This window comes from Nannobrachium achirus (genome assembly GCF_963921795.1).
Source record: "Nannobrachium achirus genome assembly, chromosome: 3".
Lineage (NCBI taxonomy): Eukaryota > Metazoa > Chordata > Actinopteri > Myctophiformes > Myctophidae > Nannobrachium > Nannobrachium achirus.
In genome coordinates, this window is record NC_137812.1 from 55,015,310 (window position 1) to 55,028,133 (window position 12,824).

Below are 12,824 nucleotides of genomic sequence, written 5' to 3' on the forward strand. Positions count from 1 at the left end.
GATCTGATCGATCAACATGAATTGAAAATAAATACAGTGTGTAAATATATTCTTGACATCAAATAATGTATACAGATTATAATCGTGATCTTATAATTTTCCCCACAACCCATTAAAGGCTAATTGAATTTTCCATCATTCCAGTAAACACTCATTTCTACACCTTACTTAACCTTTCTGATGACAAGTGTCCCCAATTGTCATTTTTACCCCCTTTTCACTTGTCTCTACTGTGCATCACTTGACTACTTGTGAAGAACATGTGAAGAAAAAACAAAAAATTTAAACATTTATTATAGTTACTGTGTTATAGAGCAAAAAAGATCTTCCTACTTATTCTTGTAGTCTTGAGCAGTCATTCTGGCTCTGTCCACCTGCAGGATGATGGAGTGCTGCTCCAACATCCTACTCAGGATCTGGTATAAGGGGACAAAAATATTAATAAGCCACATGATACATGAACAGCTTAAAAATCTGTCCATCTGTCCATCTGCCTTCTGTATCATTGTGATGGCTGGCACCACAGCCACACATTAAGATGAAACTCCAGACTCATACTCACAGTTGCATTCTATTATAACCTCTTGTATTGACATTTGCAATAATATTATATTTGTTTATTGGCAATATGCGCTATATACTAATACTTTGCTCTTTGTGCAATTGGAGTATGTTCCTGAACATGGGGGTGTAGCCAGGATGGACCATACCAAGACACTCGATTGAGAGGGAGGGATTGGGATTAGTTTGGTTTAGTCTACGTAGTGTTATGTGCTGTCCTCCCCTGTGTGTATTTATTGGTTTGGTCCACCCCTATATAAATCCCCTCATGTCCATGTATCAGGCAAGGAAGTTATTTAAGAAGGAAGGGAAACACGTGACCACATGGGCATGCGTATGGAGCTCAGCATGGGTGCCAAACTGCAGCCGGAAGTTCGGCAGAATGCACAAGGCAGCCTGGGACGGCTGGGAGCAGCTCATGAATAAATACTATTTCTGAACAATTGAGACCTTTATAACATACTCAGCTCAGGAAAATAAAAGAATGCATGTCAAACATTTTTTTGTACTGTGTGGATTTTCGATGTGTGCACTGTGTCATTTTATAGCAGTAGGCCTATCTAAAGAGCAAAAAGTATGTTTCTAAACGAGCCAAGTATCGCGAGACTATCCACCGTTTCCTGTCTGGGAACCAAATCTCGCGATACTTCGGGGACAGAAACGATTATTATTTACAGTTATTATTATTATTTCATTATGTACTGTGCACATCGAAAAGCAAGTGATTGTAAAAATACCTTTGGTATGTCTTCTTTTATATTCCTGAACAGATTAGATGACAAAGGTCTCAGTAGTTAATAAATAGTTTTTGTTCCAGGTTTGTTCATGAGCTGATCAAGCCGGCTCCATTCACTGACGCGACCATGGTTTTCCCAACGGCCCTGAGCGCAATGGTGGGGGCGCGGGAGTGTGGGAGCTATTGCCCATCGGCCCCCACCTTTGCGCTCAGGGTCACTGGGAAAACTGCGGTCGCTTCACTGACATGTATTTTATCGTACTTCCGGTGCGAGTTCTGGCACCCATGCTGAGCTCCATACGAATGCCCATGTGGTCACGTGTTTCCCTTCCTTCTTAAATAACTTCCTTGGTATCAGGTCTGTTAGTTGAGTTCATTTCCTGTTTTGCAGCACGTTATTTTCATTTAGTTATGTTTTGTTGACCTCTTCAAGGGCCCTATAACTTGTTTGATTTAAGTCTTTTTTCTTTTTCTTTTTTTTTTTTTTAAAGAATAAAAAAAACCTTGAGTTTGAAAACCTGTGTTTGCCTTTGCTTTGACTGCTTGGTCCCTCACAATCATGTATTTCAACTCAAGGAACCCCATCTGTAACCCAGTTGTTGACTTCTGACAACTCTATCCTGATTGGAGGAAAACCTGTCACCCAAAACTTTTGGTGGAGCTACTGAAATTGCTTTTTTCTCCTCACAGGGGATAAGGCTGAAGTCCAAATATGGACCAAACACTCTGTAGCATACATGGGCAACTGGCAGCCCGGGGGCCACATGCGGCCCCCACCTTCACTTAATGCGGCCCTCAGGTTAATACCGGAATACTGATATATTATTGATTTCAGCTGTTACAGTCCCAAACATGACCTGCTTTAATTACTTCAGTCTATATTAGTAGCTTAATGACTAGTATAGTAGTATTAAAATGTAGTTTTTATGTACAATGTATTTGTATTTAGGTTCATGAAGTTAACATGAGTACCGTATATAACTAAATGCGTTTGAAATGACTCAAAATGTTACATTTCAGGATTAAAAAATAACAAAAAATAATTCAGGATTCCAATTCAAAAGAGGTAAAAATAGCCGATCTACTGCGATGCGTTTTGAGCTTGTAGATCTGCTATTTTTGCTTCTTTTGTATGAGATATGACAAAGTAGGATGTAGCAATATGCAATGTGGCCCTCTGCAGTGAAGGTGGAAATATAGTGGCCCTCGCCATGATCAAAGTTGCCCGCCCCTGCTCTATAGTAACTAGTACTATCAGAACATAGACCCATTTTGTTATTATTTGAATTAAATTAAATCACTTACCCTACCTTTAAGTTGCATGACAAATGTTTCGATATCCTTTTTTTAATAACAATTCAATCAATCAATATAATCAATTCACCAAGCGATCAGTAGACAGACAGACAGACATTAAAGGAGTAGTTCACCCCAAAATTATTATTTTTCTATTGATTAGTCACGCCATGGAGACTAGAGTTCAATAATCTTTTTAGTTTTTTGTTTGCATTCCTAAGACAAAAATCTGATAACAATAAATTTACCCCCATTCGTTCTGGATGGGGACCCGTTTCGAAACGGGTCCCCATCCGGAATCATTGAACTCTACGGCATGAGTAATCAATAGAAAAAAAGTCATTTAGGGGGTGAACTACTCCTTTAAACGACAGCAGCAGACTATAGGCAACCTGTGCACGCAGGTCAGAGATGGTGCTGAAGAAACCAGTCAGGTCCTGGCCTTGGATGGGAGCTTTCTCCTCGTAGTACTCTTTCATCTTCTGCTCCAGTTTCCCATTGGCTGCCTCCAAATTGCGCACCTGCATGCACAAAGACAATGACAAGTTAAATCCCAAGACACATTCATTCAATGCCATCATGATGATCCCTCTAGATTTGAAAGTGGAAGGCAAGCGATTAACTGCAGACAGTGGCTGGGTTGGGTTGGATATGTTACATTTCAACAGATTAATTTTTGTTGTTGTTTCTTTTTACCCATTAAGATTATAAATAGCCTAATGTATTTTGAACAATGCCAGTTCAATGTCATTTTTGTTTAAACTGATTCAAAAGTTTAGAATTGACTAGCCCTGAATACATGACTATCATATACATGATATGATAGTCATGTATTCAGGGCTAAGAATTGACCAGACCAGATAGCCTACCCCTAGATGTCATTTAATGTCTCAATGAAATGAGTAGCCTACAAAGGTTTATGAGTAGCCTACTTCTTGGGTTTAAATCTTAGTAGACCTTGTATTTGAACTGTATAGGCCTACTGTCTTGTGCTTTTCCTATGCGAACTGCTAAGTATTAAATCAATCAATCAATCAATCAATCAATCAATCAATCAATCAAAGACTATATATTAGCAGGTTAAGGCCTATAGACTTTTTTACTCCAACAGAAATAAAACAAATGTTAAAATAGCATGTTAACAATAGCTTGTTTAATGCAACAATAATTGTAGCCTTAAAAAGGGCTTTTAAATGTTAAGTCGTTCATTATTAGCCTACCTTCTCCAGGTATGAGGCCAGGCGGTCGTTGAGATTCTGCATGTTTGATTTCTCATCACCACACAGCAGGAAGAGCTCGCTGGATGGAGCCCCGCCAAACATGTAGAAGGGTCTGACTCTGTGCCCCACCGCGTACCCGTAGACGTTGCCGGGCGCACGGCTGATGATGGCACGGTTGGCACCCCACCCACCTGGGGCACTGCAGGAGCTCCAGCTGCGAGAGCTGTAGTTGCGAGTGAAGGAGACGGCCATGGCTGTGAGAGTGTAAACACACGTGGTTTGGAGACGATGAGAGCTGAGTGACAGACAGGTACCCGACCCGACCCAACGGACGTTTTATAGAGCGCCAGGAGGAGCGAGATTGGGCGTTCGTGCGTCACGACGCACGAACCAAAACTATGTTTGGTATGAAAGATAATGGTTTCTACGTAGCTTTAGGCCTACTGTCGTAGCGGGGCAGGTAAATGCATTTTTGCACTAAAATACTTCACAAGTGGAAACAAACCTAAAACTTTTCACAAGTACTCCTTAGGGGTTGTTCCTATGATAAAACACGTTAGACACTGAAAAATCAAAATGGCTGCCATGTTTCCAAGATGGCTGCCTCTGAACAGTACGCCAGCCAGTTAATGTCCGATTTTCATAATATTAGAGTTGTTTTGTAGGTTTTAAAACATCGTGAGTTCATTTATTACTCTTTTAAAGCAGCCAGAATAACTTTTCTGACTTTTGGTTGGGGTCTTTCCTCACCTGGGACCCCCCAAACAGACCCCTGAGCTTATCTGAGTAGTCGCTTTGCTCCTGCTCCAGAGCAATGTTAAATTAGATCATAACTGAAGCATTAAAGTTGTTGTAACTGGGCTCTGAAAGCAAAAATGAGTAGTAGCAAATGCCCAGGGGTCTTCCACTGGGGTCCCGGACCCCTAGGGGGTCCTCAGAGTTACTACAGGGGGCCTGCCAAATCTTGATGGGGAAGTTCTTTTTTTTATATATATATATTTTTACATTTGAAACTGTTTTTATTAGTATTCTCAGTATTATTTATAACATGTGTGTGTTAGACAGACAGGTTCACAGGTGTTACTGCAGGGATTGCAAGAATTAAGGTATTGCAACTTCTCACTTTGGGCGCACAGTCTAACATGTCCATTTATTGCATTGCACTAACACTGACAACACAACACACACACACCTCTTTGTTATCGTCACCCCAAAACCCGCACCCTATCCTCTTAAAGAGCTCACGGTCAATTGTACCCAAAGAAATTCACTACTATACATGTCCTCCCTAATAATGTTGACAATTTCCACTATATCATTTGCAGGGAGGAGAGTGCAAGGCAGGTTATTGTTTGAGCAGCTGCACCGTCCCTTGTAACCTGCTTTGCAAACACATTTGATGAGCTTTGCCTTTGCAGCAGGGATGGCAAGAAACCTGACTGGAACATACCTCCACTCTCTGAATTCCATCTATTTTTTCAATTGATGGAAGCTCAGGGCAATTTGTCAGGTATGACGAAGTAGGCATCATAATACGATACCTTCATCAAGGGACATGATTTTGAGGAAGTGCAAACACATGAAGAGGCTGATACCCCGATTCCTTATCAAGTCCTTGCCTCCGGTACAAAAAAAGGAAATTGATATATTCGAGTGAGTTCAAGTTGATGTTACAAATGTCAAGGGTTCCTTTGCGTTTTTCAGGTGTTGACTGGGGAAGAACATTTGTTGGAATCACCAAAAAGACATGGGTCAATGCCTACTTGATGATGATGATGATGATGACCAAGCCACTAACCGCTTCAAGGACCTTGGCAAGGTCATTGGCCATTCCTCCTGAGCTTATAAATTGTGAGCTTCCATCAACATTGCAGTCCGAACATTTTGCATGCCATGTTTACAGTTCAAAAGGTCCAACAACCCTGGGATTACTCAGATGGGAACTATTTCTGTCAAATAACTTGGAGGGTGAGATGCTACCTCCAACTCGTGCTGCACTGCTACCACATTACCTCCGTGCCAACTCCGTCACAATGCAGGATAAATCATACCTGACAAATTTCCCTGTGCTTCCACCAATCGAAGAAAATAGATGGAATTCAGAGAGTGGAGGGTATATTCCAGGTTTCGGTTTTCTTGCTCTCCCTGCTCCAAAGGCAGTACTTGAGCTCATCAAATGTGTCTGCAAAGCAGGTTGTAAGGGACGGTGCAGCTGCTCAAATAACCTGCCTTTCACTCTGTGCTATGGTGGAGACTGTGTCAACACTATTAGGTTGGACATTGAAGATGATGATGATGATGATGAAGGCGAATATATCCTGCATGTCTGAAATTACTGTAGTGTAGTGAATCTCTTTGGGCGTAATTAACCATGGGCTCTATAAGAGGATAAGGTGAGGGTTTTGGGGTGACAATAACAAAGAGGTGTGTGTGTGTGTGTGTGTGTGTGTGTGTGTGTGTGTGTGTGTGTGTGTGTGTGTGTGTGTGTGTGTGTGTGTGTGTGTGTGTGTGTGTGTGTTGTCAGTGTGAGTGCAGTGCAATAAATGGAAATGTTGTTCTGCGCCCAAAGTGAAAAGTTGCAATACCTTCATTATTACAATCTCTGCTGTAACAGCTGTCAACCATAACTGTTTTAACACAAAAAACATTATAAATAATACTGAGAATACTAATAAACCATCAAAGTACAATACATAAAACCAGGATACATAAAAACATTCAAAGTTTCAAATGTAAAACAAAAAAAAAGATCTCATCAAGATTTGGCAGGCCCCCTGTAATAGCTCTGAGGACCCCCCCAGGGGTCCCGGACCCCCCGTGGAAGACCTCTGTTATTTGCTACTAGTCATTTTTTATTTCAGAGCATATTTCAGATCTAATTTAACATTGTTCTGGAGCAGGAGCAGAGCGATTACTGAAATAGGCTCAGGGGTCTGTCTGGGGGGTCCCAGGTGAGGAAAGACCCCAACCAAAAGTCAGAAAGGTTATTCTGGCTGCTTTAAAAGTGTAATAAATGAACTCAGGATGTTTTAAAACCTACAAAACAACTCTAATATTATGAAAATTCAATATTAACTGGCTGGCGTACTGTAAAACATATCCGAAAAGGCAGCCATCTTTAAAACTGGCGGACATTTTGAAAATTAAGTGTCTAATGTGATTTTTCTAAAGAATGACCCAAGAGGTACACTCTGTAAAATTTTGGTGCTTCTTTCCAGAACTGAAGTATTGTTCTCCTTAACAGCCCCACTATCGGCGAGACGGCAACTAAAAAGACTTCAGAACCATCTTGAGTCTTGACAGGTATTTCAGTGCCTAGTTAAGCATATAATAACATAGCCTACTGTAATTAATTTAAGCCTACTTAATAATAGCTACTGTACATCACCAGATCAAGTATTCCTTCAAAGGGACACTATATAGCCTTGCTATTCCTTCTCCCACATAATGTGGGAACAGTTAACAACATGCACCCAGTCATTTCTAAATTTCATGAGGATAAGGATTTCAATGTTTTACATAGCCAATTTATCAATATTAAGTTTTACACCATCATCATGTCCTACAATTCATATGATGTTGTGTATTCTCATTTTCAGTTTCTTTTTGTTTAGGCTATTGTTGCTTTTAGCCTATGTATTAATCACTGTAATTATCATGTTGAGTGTGTAATCTTTCTTCTGGTTTAATTTATTTACATTTTAAGCATTTACCTTTATGGCTGTTATCGAAAGTAGACTTGAATGCTTTAGCACTTGGGGCAAGCATCATACATGAACAATATTTAAGTGGTACAAAAGAGGGAAAGTGCTGACACTGTCATTTAGCATTGTTGTGATTGTTCTTTGCAAAAACAAAATCTCTCTCATCGTCTTATTTTGCAAATAACAATAACAACACTAGAGCAGTTCTTTGCAAAAACAAAATCTCTCTCATCGTCTTATTTTGCAAATAACAATAACAACACTAGAGCACATGCAAATGACTATTGGATGAGTGTTGGAATATCATGATTATGAATGTATCATTCATATATGTATGTATATGCAGGGCAGGCTATCATTCACATACTGTAACTAGCCTCTGCATCTCCTCCCCTTTCTTCCTATTTATTTCTGTGGCCATTAGCCTCCCTAAAAGCAAACAGTGCACAAACCAAATTGTGCCTCTTTTCAACAAATAATGTCTCTCTCACACACACACACACACACACACACACACACACACACACACACACACACACACACACACACACACACACACACACACACACACACACACACACACAGTTACACACACTTGCCTGCTCTGGTCCCTCAAACATGCACACACAGTCCGTCTCACACACACACATAACATCACATCATAACATCACACACACATCTGGATACATCATTGACAGATGTCTGACACAGATTACATAAAGTATGTAGCCGTTTTACCTGTAATCTGTTCCACTGTTTGTTTGTTTGTTACCTTTATTTAAACTCGGGATACAATTGAGGGCAAGCCCTCATTCACAATGTAGCCGAGGTACAACAATGTCAACAATAATATATACATTTACATACATCAATATTGAAATACGATCAGAAGACAGGATATTTGGAACTGAAGAAAGTTCAAGGAACTGAAACTAGGAACAATTAATTAAAACATTTACATTCTAAAACAAAAGTGTTATAAACCATAGTTCTGAATTGGCCCTAGGCCGGCAGAGATCCTATTTTTAAGGATTTCTGGAGCTCGTTCCACGCAAGTGGAGCATTTAGAGAAAATGCTGCTTTGCCAAGCTCTGTATGAGCAAATGGAACCTTGAGCGTCAAGAATTCGCTTGAGCGAGTCTGGTAGGGACTAGAGTCCTGATTCAGCATAGAACAAATATACGGGGGGAGCAGTCCTGAGAGAGCTTTAAAAATGAAAAGATACCAATGCTTATCACGCCTCTCGGATAAAGAGGATAAACCTGTGTTCCCATAAAGTGTACAATGATGGGTTCCATAGCTGTCACCAGTGACCCATCTTAAAGCAGAATGGTACACAGTGTCGAGGCGCTTCAGAATGGAAGGAGAAGCAGTCCTATAAATAATATCCCCGTAATCCAAAACAGAGAGAAAAAACTGTTTGTGTGTCTGTCAGTTAGTGTATGCTACACACAACAGAGACATACTGCACATGTTCTAAAGCCTTATACCGTATTTAAACGTCATGACCTTGCATAAGCTATTTTCAAAGTGAAGGTCAACTCCCATATTACTTAGCAGCCAAGTTCAGCCAAACACACATAATGCAAAACAAAAGAAGTATTGATCTCAACCAAGCTGCCTGTGAACATTTTTAAGCTAGGATTTCTATGGGATGTGTGTGCAACTGTGCATGGCATTAAGCTATAGGATTTCTTTGGGATGTAAGTGTGACATTAAGAGGCTACTGATTGTCACGTCTCACTGTTGCGTTCTCATCGTTTATACTGTGTTTTTGCCTTTCAGTCACTTTGTTTTCTTTGGAGAAGCAGAAGCTTAAGTAATGTTTTCTCTGGAACAGACGTCAACAAAAGGACTAACGTGCACACTAATGTTGTTTGGAAATGTGAGTGTGGTGTGGTTGTGCGTGAGAGAGCAGTTGTGATAATGACCCCATGACATTCCTCCAATTGTTATAATCTTCCTAAGAAATTCTTTCTGTGTGTGTGTGTGTGTGTGTGTGTGTGTGTGTGTGTCCGTCCGTCCGTCCGTCCGTCCGTCCGTCCGTCCGTCCGTCCGTCCGTCTGTCTGTCCGTCCGTCTGTCTGTTTGTACACCAACAGACTATTGTATAATCCCCACATATTCACATTAAACTAAGTACAGATTAACATGGAACTGTGAATATGTTGTACCATAGTCTACCCACACCCTCTGTCCAACACCACACTTCCTCATATGTGCATGTCATAGACACACACACACACACACACACACACACACACACACACATACACACACACACACACACACACACACACACACACACACACACACACACACACACACACACACACACACACACACGACTTTCTTAGGGAGATCATATAATTGGAGGAATGTCTTGGATCATTATCACAGCTGCTTTCTCACGCACAACCACACAGTGCCAGGAGCACTCACATTTCCAAACAATAACTGAGTTAGTGTTTGAACTTTTAAAATATCAACTAGAAACTAGTAAGATGCCTCAGGGCGACATGCAACTTCGCCCTAAACGGTGAGGTCGCGCCAATTCTTGGCCATCTGGCCAGTGATTTATATCGGACCAGTTACCCATAGAGACCCCTGGTACCCATATATGGAGATCCATGTACTGTATATAGTATCCCTTTTATGCCCATACATGGAGATCCCTGTCTGAACCAGCCACACAGATATGGGCTGTCTTCCTCCATATAGGGGCATTCCCATATGAAGTCCTGTTAGATATGGGCTTAATATTGATGACATCAGGGATCTCCATATATGGGCATAAAAGGGATTATGTTAGAGTGGTTCCTATGACATCACAACATACAATATATTTTATGCCCATACATGGAGATCCCTATCTGAACCAGCCACACAGATATGGGCCATGTTTTGGCCATCTGGCCAGTGATATATATGATGACATCAGGGATCTTCATATATGGGCATAAACAGGATTCTGGGGAATACCCATATATGGACTTTTACATGGGTGATGTCACCTGTGATGTATCAGGGGAACTACAGTGTCAGGCGTGACCTTCAGAGATACACGGATATGTGGACAAGATTTGCCGGTTTTCATAGTACATTTAATCATTAAAGTACAATTACAATGTCTTTCTCATAATCTCTATGTCTTCTACCTGCCTTCTGGTAATCACAAACTGCAAGGTGTGTTAGCAAATTCATTAATGTCACTCCAAGTATTTTGTCATACTCACCAACCATGCTAATAATGTCATTGTTGCAGAGGGATGTTGGCTGGATGTTTAAGAATAGATCATCAACATGGCTGCTTCTATAACTATAATCGGTCAGAGAGAAAATTATCTATCAATCAAAGGGAGGAGAAAATTGTGTCCCCATCACGATCAACAGTAGGCTACAGTACAGCAGCTGGTACTGTAGGTGATATACATATTCAGAAGTTCTTAGACTTTAGTTGCCAGTGCTCATAATGGAGGAGGGATTGGATTACATTCTTTTCTGACTTGTTGACATATAGACAGTGGTGGAAAAATGACTCGATCAACCCTAGTACTTGAGTCAAAGTATACTCCTGGTCAAATATTACTGAATGAAAGTTGCTCTGTCAAATTTGTACTGGATGCATCTTCTTTTAAAAATACCTTAGTATTCAAAAGTACAAATTACAGAGAATATTTTCTTTTTAATATCAATATATTTCTGTATTGAAATTTCAATATGTTCAAAAACAATATTTTCAAGAAAAGTAAATAATTATGAAAATGATTGATTGTGAGCTGATTTACAAGCTGTTGCATTATGACACATTGTGAGCTTGTAGATTGAGTTAAAAGTACTTTGTTCTTAGGCCTAAGTATACAATACTTCTTCTTCTTTCGTGTATCATCGTCTTTGATGATTGGTTGACGACACTCAAGTGAATGCACTTTGTTACTGTACATCACTAGTAGGTGGCTATGGTGTGTTCACATGTGAGACGTGTAGGCTACTGACGTTATACAGACGTCAAAGAAAGATGGAAATTTGAAGAAGCAATAAAAATGATTATCCAGATAGTAGAACGACAAATAGCAAAAGACCTGTGCATGTGACACAGGGTGTCTCCAGTGCAGTGTGCCATTGTGAGAAGAACCTCAAAAGAAAAACTGTGACAATTCTGGAAAGAAGTGAGAACATGTTCCCTCACTTTTTAGGCAAACAGCGATTGTTGAGGTTAGAGTTAGAGCTTAGAGAATAGAGAATTCACGTGGTCTGTAGTGGTAGTCAGTCGAAAGCAGTAAAAAGAGTGTGTGTGTGTGTGTGTGTGTGTGTGTGTGTGTGTGTGTGTGTGTGTGTGTGTGTGTGTGAGAGAGAGAGAGAGAGAGAGAGAGAGAGAGTGCATGTGCAAACTTCATGACTTCCTCCTGTCTCTTCCGGTCAGGTCTTCATTTTCTTTTTAAACTATCTACATTAAGACACATTTACTACTTTAATACTGTCCTTTTAGTGATAAGAAAGAGGTGGATTTAGGAATTTGCGACATGTAGACTGATCCGATCCAGATTAAAAATGAAGTAAGTCAAAAACAAGTGCATGTGATGTGTTGTGGATTGTTTACAGAGTGCATGTGATTTGCATGCTGCCTCTGGTATGTGCCACCGTATAGTCAAATGTGAAAATCTGTCAATACATATGTGTGACATACAGTATGTAGGCCTACACGCAATTAGTTTCCTCTCTAACACTATTTACCCTGGTATAGTACTACTTTCTACAATAAATGAGTGAAGAACGGTCCCTACAGACCTATTATCTTACTGACACACTGAGGCATTGAGAAGCATCTGTCTCAGCCTTAAAACTGAGAAGGGATAGGAAAACCTAATGTCAATGTCTAAACAGCACTAAAATATTATTGTATTTCTAAAGTAAACGCATTGACTCTTTTTTTATTGTCACGCAGTGCAGAAGAAATGACAAATGTACAGGTGAGTGAGGAGTATTATTGATGGATCCAGAGGAAATTATTGAGTATTGCGTCATTTCTTTTACGCACATCCTCTCCATCTAAACCTTTCCCAATCAATCAAAGCCTGTATAGTGAAAATTGTTATCAGTGGTTGCTTTTAGGAAGCATTACTCACACCAACGTTGGGAGTATAAAAGAGACAATGCTCTCAACATGCACCAGAACCATTTCACTTCTCTGACTCGACCTTGTAGAGATTGAACTCTTCCTTCAAAAGGGCACTACAGTAAGTATATCATTTTGTCATACAAGAAGATTTTAGTGAAACATTCATGCTTTTGTTGTGCTATTCAGTTA

At 40.1% G+C, this 12,824-nt stretch overlaps 1 protein-coding gene across 1 annotated transcript in view; it reads right to left on the reverse strand.

Moving 5' to 3' along the window:
- Window positions 1–4,065, reverse strand: part of LOC308282324 (keratin, type I cytoskeletal 50 kDa-like) — a gene marked incomplete at both ends in the record, with an annotated part of 25,427 nt that extends 21,362 nt beyond the window's left edge. The window contains 3 exons of the mRNA XM_080722669.1: window positions 334–416; window positions 2,986–3,114; window positions 3,814–4,065. Coding sequence (XP_080578795.1) covers window positions 334–416; window positions 2,986–3,114; window positions 3,814–4,065 — 464 coding nt within the window. The remainder of the gene's footprint in view (window positions 1–333; window positions 417–2,985; window positions 3,115–3,813) is intronic.
- Window positions 4,066–12,824: the final 8,759 nt, after the last annotated feature.